The sequence below is a fragment of the Muntiacus reevesi genome, chromosome 14 (genome assembly GCF_963930625.1).
Source record: "Muntiacus reevesi chromosome 14, mMunRee1.1, whole genome shotgun sequence".
NCBI lineage: Eukaryota > Metazoa > Chordata > Mammalia > Artiodactyla > Cervidae > Muntiacus > Muntiacus reevesi.
In genome coordinates, this window is record NC_089262.1 from 42,715,331 (window position 1) to 42,731,795 (window position 16,465).

Genomic DNA, 16,465 nt, shown 5'->3' on the forward strand with positions numbered 1-16,465 from the left:
AATATATGAGCCAGTAAAGCATTGCTAGTCCTAAGGTTATTTTTGCTAGTATGCAGAACAGATAGTTTGATGAGTCAAGAAAGCAAAGAAGTAATATATGCATGAAGTAGTATATGAATGATTTTCAAGTGCCTCATTTTCATTGGAGTTATTAAGCACGCGTGTGTGCATGCTATCACTTCAGTCGTGTTCACCTCTTTGCGATCCTATATACCATAACCCGGCAGGCTTCTCTGTCCATGGGATTCTCCAGGCAAGAATACTGGAGTGGGTTGCTATGCCCTCCTCCAGGGAATCTTTCCAACCCAGGGATTGAACCCAAGTTTCTTGTCTCCTGAATTGGCAGGCCCGGTTCTTTACCACTAGCGCCACTCGAGAAACCCATTATTAAATGCATCAACAACCAAATAAGCATAAAAAAGAAGTGGGATAAACTCACTGTCCCCAGAGAAACAATGGAAGTATCTGAAATAGTAACCATGCTTCACACACTTGGACATGTGTATGGCTTTCAAAAGCCAACAACAAATCCATCCAGAAAAATTGTCCCATTAAATGATACAAAAGAATCAATATGGAATCTCTTAGTGCCTGGAATTGAAAATTGCCAGTTAAAGCTAAAGTTAAACTGAAAACCATTTATTTTATAGTGTATACTACTTCTTTGTTTTTCTGGCCCTGAAAAGTACTTGTTGTACATACTAACAAAAATAACTTTAAAACTGGCAATGACTTACTGTTTCACTGAGAAGAAATTATTTATAAGTTAATAAAATTCATTGAAAGGATTTCATTAACAAAAACACAACATTCCCTCAGATTCTCACATGTCCACAGACTTCATATGTCAAATATCTGGGTGAACATTTAAATAGGGTCCAATCCAACTCTGTTTTGAAGTGCAGTATGCCTTTCCATAGGCAGCCCTCCCGTGCTGTGTAGCCGCAAAAAGTAATGAGCTCAGCTCTCAGGATGCCAGCAGCTGGAAAGCAGAGTTCTGCGCTCACGTTGCTTGCACAAACATACAAGTTGTGTTTCCCACAGCGAGACCCAGGGACCCCTAAGGTTCTGCAGCTTTTTTATCCCGTAAAACACAGAGCCAGAAGATGATGCTGATAGGATGGCAGCATTGAGTTCTGAGACCTCTGAAGATTTTCAGGAGAAGGCAGAGTCTGAGAGGAGCTGGCAAAGCAGGCAATTATTTGTGGTGGGAGGTTATGGGGGGAGAAGCAGATGTCCGTAGATACTACAAAGGAAAATAAACACTGTGGAAGAACAAACTTATGTAGAAAAATTTATAAGAGGGATTTTTAACAAAGGATGTTTGGGAAACACTTCACTGGAGTTTAATATTCTGGGTAGCACTTATGAAAGGGGACAAGTTCTTACAGCCAGAGTGACCTTTATACTAAAAATCTTCATTTCTCTGTTTATTCCATCCTGTTCCATTTAACAAACTTGTATTAAACACCTACTGTGTGCCAAGAATTAGACCTCCTTGCCTCTTTCCTACCAGTCATATACAGATACACACTATACACATAACCACTTTGAAGTTCAAATACCATTTGTAGTCACTGGAGGCCCGCAGGACATTAGTACTGGAAGTCAAAACAATTTGCTCACTATAGCAAGCCGAAGTTAAAAAGCAGCTTCCCAGGATGAAACTTGGAAAATGCCCGAACGTCGAGGTGTTTATTTGGATTGGCTTTTTCTGGACTTGCTGATGGAGGTTGATATCTTGCTGACATATTACATCATTTCTGTTGAAAGGACTTTGAATGGTGAGATTGACTGAGCCAGATTTTCTTTTTACATAATGTATAGGCAAGTTCCACTTCTTTGAAGGAGACTCTGAGTTGGGTACAGTGTTTTTTCCAGAAAAATGTAGATTTTCCGTATTTGAAAATACAATGACATTTCCAAACACTTGTGTTGATCCTATATACTTTCTGCTCAAGGTTTTAATATTGTCTTATTTTCATTCTATTTTTACTTCCCATCTCCTCACCACTGGAGTTCTTTGGCTTCTCCTTCTCAAGATTGCAATGCTATAAAAATAATTATCTCAGATTTCAACTAGAATTATGTAGTGCTATCACTTTTGTGGACAGATTCACTTAAACTCTTGATCAAATTTTACCTTTTAAGGGAACATATATGCAAAACCCACTCCTGGAGTATTCTTGCCTAGAGAAATCCATGGACAGAGGAGCCTGGCTGGCTACAGTCCATAGGGTTGCACAGAGTCAGACACGACTGAAGCGACTTAGCAAAGCAAACATAATGTTTGAGGTCGATTAGAGGGGAGTAGATTGCCATTGGCAGGAGAGAAGCCTCAAGCTGCTGTTGGCTCAGAGCCTGGGTGACATCAGCAATATGCATCACTTTCTGGGAGACTGAGCTGAGAATCCAAGAGATCTAACTGAGAGGACAGGATCACCTGTGCTCCTCCTCCTCAGCTGACCCTTCCATTTGGAAGGCCTGACACCCTCATCTTAGATTTTCTTTACAGATGTCATTGCAGCTGGGTTTAAAAAACAGGAAATTTGCTATTGAAATGAGTCAATGAACCTACTGTCCTGCCCCCATTGATATAACACATCTGTATCACTTTTTGAGATACAAATGGTCATCAGAATGGAGGGAAATCCACTTCTAAAAGAAAACTCAAATGCCAGATGGTAAACTGACTCTTTGGATTCTACCTCTGAAAGCAGTAGAGTATTGAGCATTCTCTCTTGCTACATGAATACCTTGTATACCTCACAGCAGCCAACACATGGAAGATATTTATAACCTTATTTGAAATATGATAAACTGGGGCTCACTTGCCATTTTTTTCCCAGGTAGGTTCTAAGATCTGTGAAAACAGGAGCACTGTCTTTTTATAACTATCTCCAGGGTTTAGCATGTATCCAACCCAAAATAAAGACTTGATTAATATTTTGAAGTAGTTTAATAAATATGAATAATTGAATAAATAATGTGATAAATAAAAGTGAAAGGGCTAAGTATAAGCCCAGGCTCATATATCTCTAAAGATCACTGTCTTTCTATAGTATCAAGGAATTTGCTCTAAAAGTCATTAATTAGCTATAATAACACTAGTATTATTTTCTATCTCAATACTGTATCATTTCACTCTTTAAAAATAATAAAGTAATGTTAATTGCATGACTTCTGTTATTTCTAGATTGGATAAACATGTGTAGGAAGTTGCTGAAAGAAAGCAATAGCATTTGGATACACATTCCTAGTCAGCATTTATTTGATACCCTCTTGCCTTGGGCTTAGAGTTTAAAATATTCAGAATCCCTCTGGCTATTAAATACTCTAATCTAGATATTATTAGATCAAAATTTCTGAATCACCCTGTGAAAGACATACCTTTTTTCATTAGAAGCAAACAATCAAACAGGCTGCAGTGACTTTTTTGGGAACTCAGAGGATGTGTGCAGGAGGGGGACCTTCCTTCCACCAGGGAGTCAATGCCTGCTAGAGATGCCCAGAATCTGCCCCCTTTATTTCCTGCCTGTTATCCTCAAATGTTTCAAAGCTACAAGGTGATTAAGAGCTCTCATGGGCCATATGAGGGTTTTGTTGAGATAGGTTGTTATTTTTTATTTTTATTAACCTGAAAAGAGTCAGACACGACTGAGCAACTGAACTGAACTGAACTGAACTTAATCACACTGCAGTCACAGAGAGTCTGTGATTTGACCTCAGAAGACCAATGTTGATGTCTTATCTCTGCCACTAACACAGCCTGACCGTGGACAAATCACTTAACCCCTCTGAGCTCCAGTTTCCAACACACAAAAAGAGAGTATTGACTGCTCTCCTCCTAATCTTAGTTTACTGCCTAGCTCAATACCTTTATTTATATGGAAATGTTTGTAAGCAGAAAACATTACAAAACTGAAGGTTTCTTCTCCCTCTCTTTCTCTCTTTCTCTCATTTGTTGTCTTTCTCTCATTTGTTGTCATCATACTCCATCCTGGAGTAAAGAAATTGCACAAATTGATCTTTTGTAAGAGCTATCCTTCAATACCAACAGTCTCAGCATCCTCTTCAGTTGTTAGCTCTTAGATGTATAAGTCACATCACCATATTTGAAGGGGAGTGAGCTTTTCCACTTCTTTTCTAGCGAAACCTATATGTATCAGCTGAAGTCCCTTTTGCCGCTTTATCTAGCTCTGTAGCCATGACTTCTCTCCTGTTACAATCTTTCCCTCCCTGCCTCCAAACATGCTCCCAGCCATGGCCAATGTGGAAGAGTCTCCCCCTCAAATTGCCCCTCAGATGATGGAATTACATGGACTCATAGTAGCCTCTCTTCTAAACCCACCTCTATGTCACCTTCTATTAACTCTTCCCAGGTTTAGTGCTAAGATATAAAAATTGATTAATGTAAATGATTTGGGAGTCCTGAAGAAATGTAGGCAAATTTCTCTATCATGCTAATCCTCCTTCTCCTCTTCTGTTCAATAGTAATAATAGTGGTGTTTGATTTGGGGCTTGTTAGCCAATTAAATGAGATGGAGCTTGTGAGGTGCAATACATAATAAGTATACTATATAGTTGTTAATACTATTAAAGGAAAAATTCTCTCTTGTCGGTACATGAGAAATCAGAATTTACTTTTGACCTCTGATTATTATCTGTGTATTTTTCTCATCATTTTCTCCCCATGTTGCTCCTGAAGCCACCCCAGTCTGTTTGCTGTTCTTTTAAAACTTTGGTTAAAAATAAGTGTGATTTTGCTTTACTTCTAGTACATGAAGTTCCAAGACAACTGAATATAGCAATGTGAACATTGTACTAAAAGTTACGAGAAGCTACTTTTACTGTTTATGCACTCCTTTAAATCAAAAGAACAAGATGTAAACTATTTTTTTTTAATGTCATCTCCTGTGCTTCAGGCTCCTTGGTGTCTTAGAAAACATGAAAGAAACTGATTTACAATCACTTTGGGCAAATTGCCTGTGGAATTCTGAGGACAGGAAATGAAAAAAAAAAAGGTCAGCACACACCCCCGGACATTCCACACAACATCTAGAATAAACAAACAGGTCCCCAGAAGGAAACCAAAACTTTTGGTCTTATATTGAGGAGCATTGTGAATAGCCTTTGGGAAGCATATACTGAAGATGGGGCTTCGGAGGTGGCACTGTTGGTAAATAACCCGCCTGCCAATGCAGGAGACATGAGACACAAGTTTGATTCCTGGGTCAGGAAGATCCCCTGGAGAACAGTGTGGCAACCCGCTCCAGTGTTCTTGCCTGGAGATCACGTGGACAGAGGAGCCTACAGTCCACGGGGTCACAAAGAACCAGACCCCACTAAAGTGACTTAGCACGCATGCACACATATACTGAAGATGATGAACTCCAGGGAAAATCTTTCAAGAGGGGTTGACGTCTTAAATTAATTTCTTTAGTTAAGTTGACCTTAATTAAAGAAAATCCTTTTCCCTTTGTATTCCTAAAGGATGATGAGTAGTTTTAATTTAGGTAAATTCTGTTATCTGCATCAACATTATGAAAGAGGGGTACCATGTTACAGACCTGTACTTCTCAGACCTTAACAAGAGTCTGTTTTTCTGGGGAATTTGTTGGGATGCAGATACTGATTCAGGAAGTCTGGGGAGGGCCTGAGATTCTAGATCCCTCACAAGCTCCCAGGTGATGCAGTAGCTGCTGGTCGGTAGACTATAATTGGTTTTCAGGCACCTTCTTCGATAAAATCATTGGTAGTGGTTTTCTTCACCTTATCCATAGTACAGTGGTTTTCAACTCACAGTGATTTTGCACTTGTGTCTGGAGACATTTTTGATCTTCACAACTCAGGGCGGACTACTAACATCGTACGGCCAGGGACCAGGGATGCTGTCAAACACGCTACCCTGCACAGGCAGGCCCTCGTAACAAAGTGTTTTCTGAGCCAGAATGTCAATAGTGTCAAAGCTGAGAAATCCTGCTGTTTAGAGTACTATTTTTTTGTGTCTCTCATATCAAAAATAATTTGTTAAAAGTGTTCAAAAAAAAAAAAAACTGTGAGGAAAGAGTCGGAACAAGTACTATTTAGTTTGGAGTAGAGTGAACAGTGTTTAAAACTGTCTTCAAATACATGAAAAGCCATTATGCAGAAGATGGTAACCAGCTGTTCTCTATCTTCCTTGAAGAATGAACAGGAAATGTACATAAATGGACCTGTGCTACCCATCCATTCTTTTCCTGCATCTTCCACACCAGCCAGGCAAATTTCCCTCTGTGATCTTGTAGCCATATTTGTCCCGTCCTGTACCTTATTTCTTGCAGAGACTCTCCCAGATCCTTGGGACACATTTTCTTCTGCCAAGTTGTCTCTCTCCCTCTCCTTAAAAATCTAACTTGAAAATTTCCATCTCCATAAAATCTTCCTTAACTAAGATGAAATAGTTGCCAGTCCACCTCTATTGACAACTGGCACATTTTCTCCTTCAATGTGTTATCTTTCATTCTATGAATACGTTATGCCAATTTGTGTACAAGGAGCTATGCTAGATTTTGAGAAAGGTTAAGAAAGATGAATAAGAGTCCCCGCCTTTAAGTACTTTTCAAAAAATCTCACTACATTGTAGTTACAATGTAGGTAGTATTTAATAATTATTTCTATGAGGATTTTTTTTTTAAATAAGAGGACTTAATAGTTAAGACCTTAATATATTGAAGTGGGGAGATCTTCCAGGTCAGGAGATCAACAGAAAACTTTATAAGTAAGTATACAGAACATCTTTTTATGAGGAATAACTTTCTCTAAGTTATGTACAATTTTCTGCATCAAATGAGCATTTAATATTGTTACCAAAATTTGAAAGTTATACATTAGAGCCTGGAATGAATTAGAGTCTGAATTTATGTTATGTTTATGGAAGAATATACAGTGAATAAGGAAGAAAATTTTTTCTGTTTACATGTAGCTGTAAAACACAAAAGAGTGAATTCAATCATCTCAATACACCTTATGATGCTGTGTGATTTTATAATAGCATATTCTTTGGGAAGAATTTTTAGTTACATCTAGGAGGGGAATACTTTGGAACTTTACAAGTATGCTTTAAAAACCAGTACCAAAGATGAAATTTGACACCATCCATTTGAGAGAATTTGGCACCACCCAGAAGCCTGGCCTGCTGCAGTCCATGGGGTCGAAAAGAGTCAGGCAGGACTCAGCAACTGAACTGAAGGACCCTTTTAGGGCTTCCCAGGTGGTGCTAGTGGTAAAGAAACTGCCTACCAACGCAGGAGACATAGAGATATGTGTTTGATCCCTGGGTCGAGAAGATCCCCTGGAGGAGGGCACTCCAGTATTCTCGCCTGGAAAATCCCATGGACAGAGTAGCCTGATGGGCTACATTCCATGGAATCTCACAGGGTTGGACATGACTGGAGCGACTTAGCAGTAGCAGCCATAGAACCCTTTTAGAAAAGAATCTCACCAATAAAGGATTTCCATTATCTGAACTACAAACAAACAAACAAACAAAAATTGAAGAGGTTTAACCCTTCATTAAATATGTAGTAAGTACCAGGCATTGGGTAAACTCTTTAGATGAATCATCTAATTTAATCTCAATAAATTTAGCCTCTCCACCTGTGAGGCTATCACCACCAACATAATAAGGAGACCTCAGTGTACAAACTTCCATCCCCTGCTTGATTCAGAGATGGAAGCAGAGCAAACCTCAAGCCTGCATAGGAGGCCATCTCTGGGTGGAAACAATCAGCTTGCCTTCCTTTTTGAAGCAGCAATGAGAAAGCTTCCTCTCTCGAGGCTGTAAATGGTGATGCTTGTATCCTCTGTAGTCAAAACGTGAAAATGAGGCTGTTTACATTTCATTAGTGGCCATGGTTTGATCTAGGGATGACTACTGGAAAACTATCTGTGACTGCATTAGTCATATGAGTTTCAGCCAGCTCCTTCCCACACATTCTGAAATCTTTGGTTCTGGGAATGGTACAGATACTAAATTATTATGGGATTTTGTTTGAATGTTAATACTTACATTCTTTAAAGTCATTAGGTTGATTTCCAGTCAGTAATACAGTTAACATTGCAGACCTTTCTGGTTGTTCCCGTTCTTTGAGCGTCATTGCTCTTTTTAATAAGCACTCAGCTTTGAATGGTAACCTCAAGAATGCCTTAATAATTCAAAACATAATGGAATCTTAGTTAACTCCGTGTAACTGGATGTTTGTTTCCTCTCTTAAACTTGCTCTAGGCTTCTGTGTATCATTCAATGTTGATGTGAAAAACTCAATGACTTTCAGCGGCCCAGTGGAGGACATGTTTGGATATACTGTTCAACAATATGAAAACGAAGAAGGAAAATGGTAAGTCAATGGGTTTTCTTGTTGTTTCATTTTCTTACAAGGTAATGGAAAATATTATTTGGTTACAGTTCATTTTATGAATGAGACTTAGAATGAATCGTTTATGGTAGGAAATGTAGTGTAATCATTTGGTAATAGAAATTAAAAGAGGAAAAAAATCCTTGGCAGTATTAAGAGCTATGGTTAGTGATTCTGTTGAAACCTGGGTTGACCTCAAGGAAGGACCTTATTCAAAATAGTCATTGTTTTGTAATTATGTTATTCTGGCAAGAATTCTTTGTCTGCATTTTAATCTAGCTGAGACTCAGCTTGAGGTATATGGAGGCATGTGAGATGCTGTCTTGAGAGCATTAGTACCACTTCCGTAATATAACATGAGGCTTATATTTTTAGTACTTTACTTATCTATTGAGTTTAGCCTATTATTTATAATGAATCTCACTGAATTTTATATACTTTTAAACCTCTTAATATTGGTTAAGTTCACTTTAGTATGATTTTTTAAAGCATATTTAACTTTTGAAAACTATACAAAATTAATATTAGAGCTCTTTCGCTTTGTAGTTAATATAATTTTTAGTGAGTCTTTTTTTTTAAGTGGAGCTTGTATAAAAGGGCTTCCCTAGTGGTGCTGTTGGTAAAGAATCTGCCTGCAATGCAGGAGACCTGAATTAGATCCCTGGGTTGGGAAGATCCGCTGGAGAAGGGAATGGCAACCCATTTCAGTACTCTTGCCTGAAAAACTCCATGGACAGAGGAGCCTTGTAGGCTATGGTCCATGCGTTCACAAAGAGTCAGACATGACTGAGTGACTTCACTTCTTCACTTCACCCAGCTCTGGGTAAATATTCAAAGGAATGAAAATCAAGATCTTGAAGAGATATCTGCATTCCCATATTTATTGCAGCATTATTCACAAAAAGCACAACTTGAAAACAATCTAAATGTCCATTGACAGGTGAATAGATTTTTTTAAATGTTTTGCATATATAGTAGAGTATTATTCTTCCTTAAATAAGAAGAAAATCTTTCTATTTAAGAAACTATGGATGAACCTGGAGGACGTTTTACTAAGTGAGATAAGCCAGATGAAGGACAAATACGGCATGATCCCACTTATATGAGGAACTTAAAATAATCGAGCTCACAAAAGCAGAGGACAGAATGGTGGTTACCAGGGGTTCAAAGAAGGGCAAAACGGGAAAGCATTAATCAAAGGGTACAAGCTTCAGTTAAGCAAAATGAATAAGTCCTGGAGATTCACTATACAGCATAGCCTCTATCGTTAACAGTCTGTGTTAGTTGCTCAGTCATGTCTGATTCTTTGCAACCTCATCAACTGTAGCCCATCAGGCACCTCACTTCTGTTCATGAGATTTTACAGGCAAGAATACTAGAATGGGTTGCCATTTCCTTCTCCAGATAGTTAACAATACTATATCTTATACTTAAAATTTTGCTTAGAATGTATATTTTTTGTTAGGTGTTCTTATCACAAAATAATAGTAATAATAACTACTACTAGTAAAGAGGGCATTGAGGAAACTTTTGGAAGTAATGGATATGTTTATGGTATAGATTGTGGTGATAGATATAAGGGTATATACTTATCCCCAAACTCATCAATTTGTATACATTAAAGTGGTCATTCATACTTCAATAAAGTTTGTTTTTAAAGTTACTCCCCTAGGGAAACATAGCTACTTGGGGCCAGAGCAAAAAAATAGAACTCAAATCTCCACTCACTATCTAGGGCTGTTACTCTTATTAGAGCTCCATTAAATAAGTAAAGGTTGATAATAACTATCTCTGTAGTTTGAGACTTTACATTTTAATGTGAATGAAAACTCATAAGCATTTGAATGTATATATGGATATCAGATACTTTAATTCCATTCTGACATTCCGTGCTTACAATGATTTTATGGAAAAAGTGTGAAAATCAGGGAAACAAAAACAGTGTTGCCAATTGAATTTAAAATTAAATGAACTAGAAATATCTAAGCTTACTCCTTGGAAGAAAAGTTATGACCAACCTAGACAGCATACTAAAAAGTAGAGACATTACTTTGCCAACAAAGGTCTGTCTAGTCAAAGCTATGGTTTTTCCAGTAGTTGTATATGGATGTGAGAGTTGGACTATAAAGAAAGCTGAGCACCGAAGAATTGATGCTTTTGAACTGTGGTGTTGGAGAAGACTCTTGAGAGTCCCGTGGACTGCAAGGAGATCCAACCAGTCCATCCTAAAGGAAATCAGTCTTGGATATTCATTGGAAGGACTAATGCTGAAGCTGAAACTCCAATACTTTGGCCCCCTGATGCAAAGAACTGACTCATTAGAAAAGACCCTGATGCTGGGAAAGATCAAAGGCGAGAGGAGAAAGGGATGACAGAGGATGAGATGGTTGGATGGCATCACCGACTCAATGGACATGAGTTTGAGTAAACTTCAGGAGTTGGTGATGGATAGGGAGGCCTGGTGTGCTGCAGTCCATAGGGTTGCAAAGAGTTGGACACCACTGAGCAACTGAACTAAACTCAACTCAACAAATATCTAAATATTCAAATCTTTAAGGATGACATAGTAGCAACATACGATTCTAAAAATATCCAGGCACTGGCCATGCAAAATAAATTTTAGTAATATGTTTGGATATTCTTAAGTGTTTATAAATAGGATGCAGACATTTTAAGAAATGAACTATAAAATAACTGATATATTTGGGAGAACATGGATTTTGTTATTTTCTCCAGAGGTGGGCACCAGCATAAATCATATCTACTGGTCATGTTTGGAAACTTTGTAATCTCAGATTTTTTTAAAAAAATCATCCTGATCTATCTCACATCAAGGATGCCTATGTTAGTCGTTGGTCCATAACACATGCAGTCTGTATATTTGAAAAGTATTACTTTATATCTTTGGAAAACATGAAAAGGTAACAGAAAAGGCAGCCTATCTCCCTTTACCTTTCAGAAGTTTCCTGTGGAGTGTAACCTTTATATCTTTGGCTCAGAAACCACATGTTTTCTCAGTAGCAGAACACATTATACCTTCGATTAAATCCAGCCATTGTTTATTATGATTACCATGAGCTGGAGCATCCAAATAGTTGCACTGTGGTTTAGAAAATTTTACAAAAAGTACAACTGGTTTACTAGTTTTGCTTTGAAGAGAAGAAAAGCCAATGTGCTCAGGATTGCAGAGGCCTCCCGAGTTAGTGGTGATCACTCGTATGGAAAGGTCTCAGACAGATGGGAAAAAATGGGATGTTGATGTGTGTTTTCCATTCTCTGTTGCTCTTTGCTTCCTTCCTTCCAGCATGTGCTCCCACTCCTCTGAGTGCTATCTACACCAGGGGTCCCCAGCCTTCTGTTAGGAACCGGGTCGCACAGCAGGAGATTATTGGTGGGTGAGCGGTGAGCCGGCAAAACTTCATCTGTATTTGTAGCCCCCCACGTTTCAATTACTACCTGAGCTCCACCTCCTTATCAGATCAGCGGCATTAGATTATCACAGGAGTGCTATGAACTGTGTATCCAAGGGTTCTAGGTGGCGGCTCCTTATGAAAATCATACTGAAACCATCCCCTTACCACCACCCTGGTCTATGGAAAAATTGTCTTCCTTGAAACTGGTCCCTGGTGCCCAAAAGGTTGAAGACCGCTAATCTAAGCATCCATTCTTAGGGGCTTCAGTGGCTTCAGTTGGCCTGTCTTTTCAAAGTAGATTCTTATGATGAAAATACTTCACTAGCCAATCCCCAACCCAATATATCAAAATGTATTGGATGCCTGCCTTTTCCCTAAAGGACCCTGCTTCATGCCAGGTAAGGTTTATATGGGGGCTCAGGTGACTTTCCAGTGTATATGTGTGTTTTAAATAAAGCCTATTCAAGCTTGGGGTAAAAAGACGAACAATTCTAAAAAATTTTCTTGTATGGATTTTAATATAATATTTATTTTTAAGTGTTAATAATATCTTTTGAAGTTAAAATTTCCTCTTTGCCAAACTTGTCATTTCTTTGGCTCACCTCATTTCTACCCGCTACCTTTCATTACCGAAAACACAGCAGCTCATGGGGCCACTGTATAACTTCATTCTCTAAGATGACCAAACACTTACTCTGTTGTTGATTTCTTTAAAAATGGCTGGCAGTAAGTACTTGGTACTCCGACAAAGACTTTGGCTTGGAGATCAAGAAAGAGTTAGATGAAAAGAAATAATGTAAATGTGAAACAATCTCCAGGAAACTATCTTTTAAAGAAGAAAAGTATATAAATATGAAACAGCAGTCCAAGGACAGCTGCCTTTCAAATAAATGTAACAACAGTCATAATGACAAGAATGACTATTATGAATAGCAAACATTTCTCAGTTTATTAAATTTTTTTATATTTGGAGCTTCTTCATGGAGAAGAGGTGTTTCTCTCACTTTGATGATCTTTTAGTTTATCAGGTGTTTCTCTGGCATGAGATCCATAACATTCTTTAATCCTCTTAATCTTCATACAAATCATTGCCATAATGTCATATAAAAAGCAGAAATTTAATATAAATTAAATTTAATGAGTTAACGCAAACTTGCATTACAATTTAAAGTTACAACGTTCATAGTTCATGAAACTGTGCTTTGGGTCTTCATATTGACCCTGCGTGTTTGAGTGAATATGACTGTTAACATCCTCATTTTCTAGACAGGAAACTGGGACTCAGAGAATGAATTGCCAAAGGTTTAACACAAGTGTGACAGGGCCAGGATGTGGAACCCAGCCTTCTTCCTTAAGCCAGTTCTCTTCTATAACAATACGGATTCTCTGGAACCTTGACTCATGGAAATACTTCCTGTGACACCTAAAGGCCTAGATGGCCTTCTGCTTAAGCAAAATATTCAGCCTCTAGGAAAAAAAAAAAAAAAAACTTCACAATTAGGACCTCTTAGCTGGCCATATGAGTGACCAGGTCTTCCTTATTCATATTCTCACAGCATTTGATGCAGTCATAATTTATGCATTTAGTACATATTTATTGAATGCCTATTTTCTACCTGGCACCGTTTCAGTCACTCAAGATAGATGAGTGAATGAATAGATGAAAATTCCTGCTATTGTTGGAGCTTACATTCTGCTGGGGAGGGATGAACAAAGCATAAATAATAAACTTAATAAACAGGTAGATTGTATGTCAGAATGTGGTAAGTGCTATGGGAAAAAAAATAAAGCAAGATAATGGGGCTTGAGAATGTTGAAGATTCCTGAAATTCCATAAACTCTAGCCTGGTATTTTTCTAGGCTCTTGTCATTTATGTGCAGCCTGGGAAAAGTGAGGCTTTCTTAGGATTAAGTGGTGAGATCTACGTTCTTTCCAGAGTTGCATGCTTGGTGTCAGAACAAATAGCTCCTAGAAAAATACACAAAATTGTTTTATGTCCTGTGTCCTGCTTTTCCGTTCTGTATCACTGATCCCGACTCTCAGATTCCCTGTCTCAGTCCTGACCTATTGCTCCACTCTACCACTTGCTGAGTTCTCACACTCTAGTCTTGCCTTATCCAGAATACACAATAGGCCATGGCTCCATTTGTTATATCAGGTTATTTCCAATTATCATCATCTCTAGGGGCTTTCTACTGCCCTAGAGTTCAAATATAAACTCCAGAACCTTCCCTTCAAAGTCCACTTCTTGCCAGTCCCAAGTTTCCTGCTGCAGGTTATGAGGAAGCTTTGTGCTGTGTCCCAGTCACTCCTACTTCCTCATCACCTTCCATGTCAGGCCTCATGCTCCTGTTTCCACACATTTGCCTGAGCTGTCCATGACCACTCTTCCCTTCTGCCTTTGTTATTAACATGCTGATGGTTTAACTCCCCTATTGGAGTTTTTGCTGTCTGCTCAAGCATCACTTCTCCTCCACGTGGCCTCTCATCCTCCATTAGGCTAGACGAGGCTTCTTCATGGCATGGTGGCCTCAGATTTCAAAAAAATGGTGAAATAGAATCTACACTATCTCCTAAGGCCTATCCTCAGAAGTCACAGTGTAATATCTGCTGCATTCTTTTTATCAAGCAAATCTCAATTTCAACAGGAAGAAAAATAGATTCTGCCTTAATAAAGGACAAGGAGGGACAAAATCACATCCCAAGGTACACAAAATTCCAAACCATATACCGCACTTACAAACCCCTGGATACTATTATTTTACCGTATCCAGGTTTCCTCCAGAATAAATTTAAACTCCCCTCAAACCCTAAATGGTTTGCTTGAAAAAAAGAAGCCCAAGTTTCTTAATATGACCCTTCTCCTTCATTTTTAGCCAAGTTACTTAAAATGAAGTCTGCTCCCATTCTTGATAGTTTTGCCTTCTTTGGTTTCTGTGAAGTCACTGTTTTCTGATTCTCTCTTTCCCTCTCTGATCACTCCTATCAATCTTCTTCCTCCATTTCTCAAAATCCTGTGTTACTTCCCCCATATATTAGCCTTCATCGTCTTCTTACTCTGTCCTCTATTGAGTTGGTAGCATTTACTCTTAGGACCTCAGCCATGCTCCTGGCATGCTCATGTATGTTCCATGTTGTTTCTGAGATGTTCCTCACAAGTTTGGGCCCAGATGCCTACAGAAGTGACCCTTATCAGTACATTTTTATTGGCCTTTCTTCCCTGCCTCTAGCATTTCTCCCACCTTCACATTTGTGCCTACTTGGAATTTCCTCTCCCAAATTTATCTGTAGCAGTCTGCTTTTGGGGAAACCCAAACTAATACAGCTTATATCCTAAATGTCTCCAGAATTGGTTATCCTGTCCCTCTCTACTTCGTTAATTCAGATCTTCATTTCTCATCTGGATTACTTTTGAAACTCTTACCTTCACTCTCTGGGTTTAATTTGCCTCTTTTCCCAATTTATTCATGTGTGTGTGTGTATTCATGTGTGTGTGTGTGTGTGTGTGTATTCATGTGTGTGTGTGTATGCATGTGTGTGTGTGTATTCATGTATGTGTATGCATGTGTGTGTGTGTTCATGTGTGTGTATGCATGTGTGTGTGTTCATGTGTGTGTGTATGCATGTGTGTGTGTGTATTCATGTGTGTGTGTGTGTGTGTGTGTGTGTGTGTATTCATGTGTGTGTGTGTGTGCACTCTGTTGCTCAGTCATGTCTGACTCTCTGTGACCCCATGGACTGTAGCCCACCAGGCTCCGTCCATGGGTTTCTCCAGGCAAGAATACTGGAGTGGGTTGCCATTTCCTACTCCAGGGGATCTTCCCAACCCAGGGATCAAATCCGCATCTCTTGCATTGGCAGGCAGGATTTTTTACTGTTGAGCTACCTGGGAAGCTCAATTATTCCTGACACTACATGTAAAAAAGCTTTATAGATCAGAACTGATCATGTCTCATCCCTCTTTAAAAGCTTCAGCAGTTCCCAACTCTCTCCTCCATACACTAAATCCAAGTTCTTAAAGTAGTCTTATAAGAGCATATGTCATCTAGATCCTACTTACCTAGCCATATTTAAGTTCCTTTCCATCTACACTGAGTTACTTGAACTTATTGAAAGAGCAGTGTGCATCCCTTCATGTTTCTAAGACTTTGCTGACATTGCACCAAAGTCAAACTTATTCAGTATAGTAATAGTACATCTATATATTTGCTCCTCTGCTAAGTTTTAAGCCACCTAAAAAATGGTGTTTTATTATTTTGTATTTCAAGGGCCTGGCATTAATGTTAATGCTGAGCATGTAGGATGTTCTTAATAAACATTAATTAATCTATCTAGTTTCAACTTAAATTCTTTCATAACACATCTACTATTTTTCTCCAAACTATTTTTAACTATAAAACTAGTTTAATCAATCACATTACAGAAGTTTTTGCAAATATTGAGGGGGGGAAACTCCCTAAAATATAATCATAACTTCCTTAATATAATTTGTTTTTTGATGTACTCCCTTTGAATCTGTGTTCTACATAGATACTCTTCCATCATCTGAGAATATATAGAGTGATAATAAAAAAGCCAACACTTAGCACATGCTTTGAGTCACATACTGTTTTAGACATTTTATATATAGTAAATAATTTCATGCTCTTGATGAT

At 38.4% G+C, this 16,465-nt stretch overlaps 1 protein-coding gene across 1 annotated transcript in view; it reads left to right on the top strand.

The window, feature by feature from the left end:
• Positions 1-16,465, top strand: part of ITGA1 (integrin subunit alpha 1) — a 161,826-nt gene that overhangs the window by 53,559 nt on the left and 91,802 nt on the right. The window contains exon 2 of the mRNA XM_065905797.1: positions 8,267-8,378. Within this exon, the coding sequence (XP_065761869.1) occupies positions 8,267-8,378 (112 nt within the window). The remainder of the gene's footprint in view (positions 1-8,266; positions 8,379-16,465) is intronic.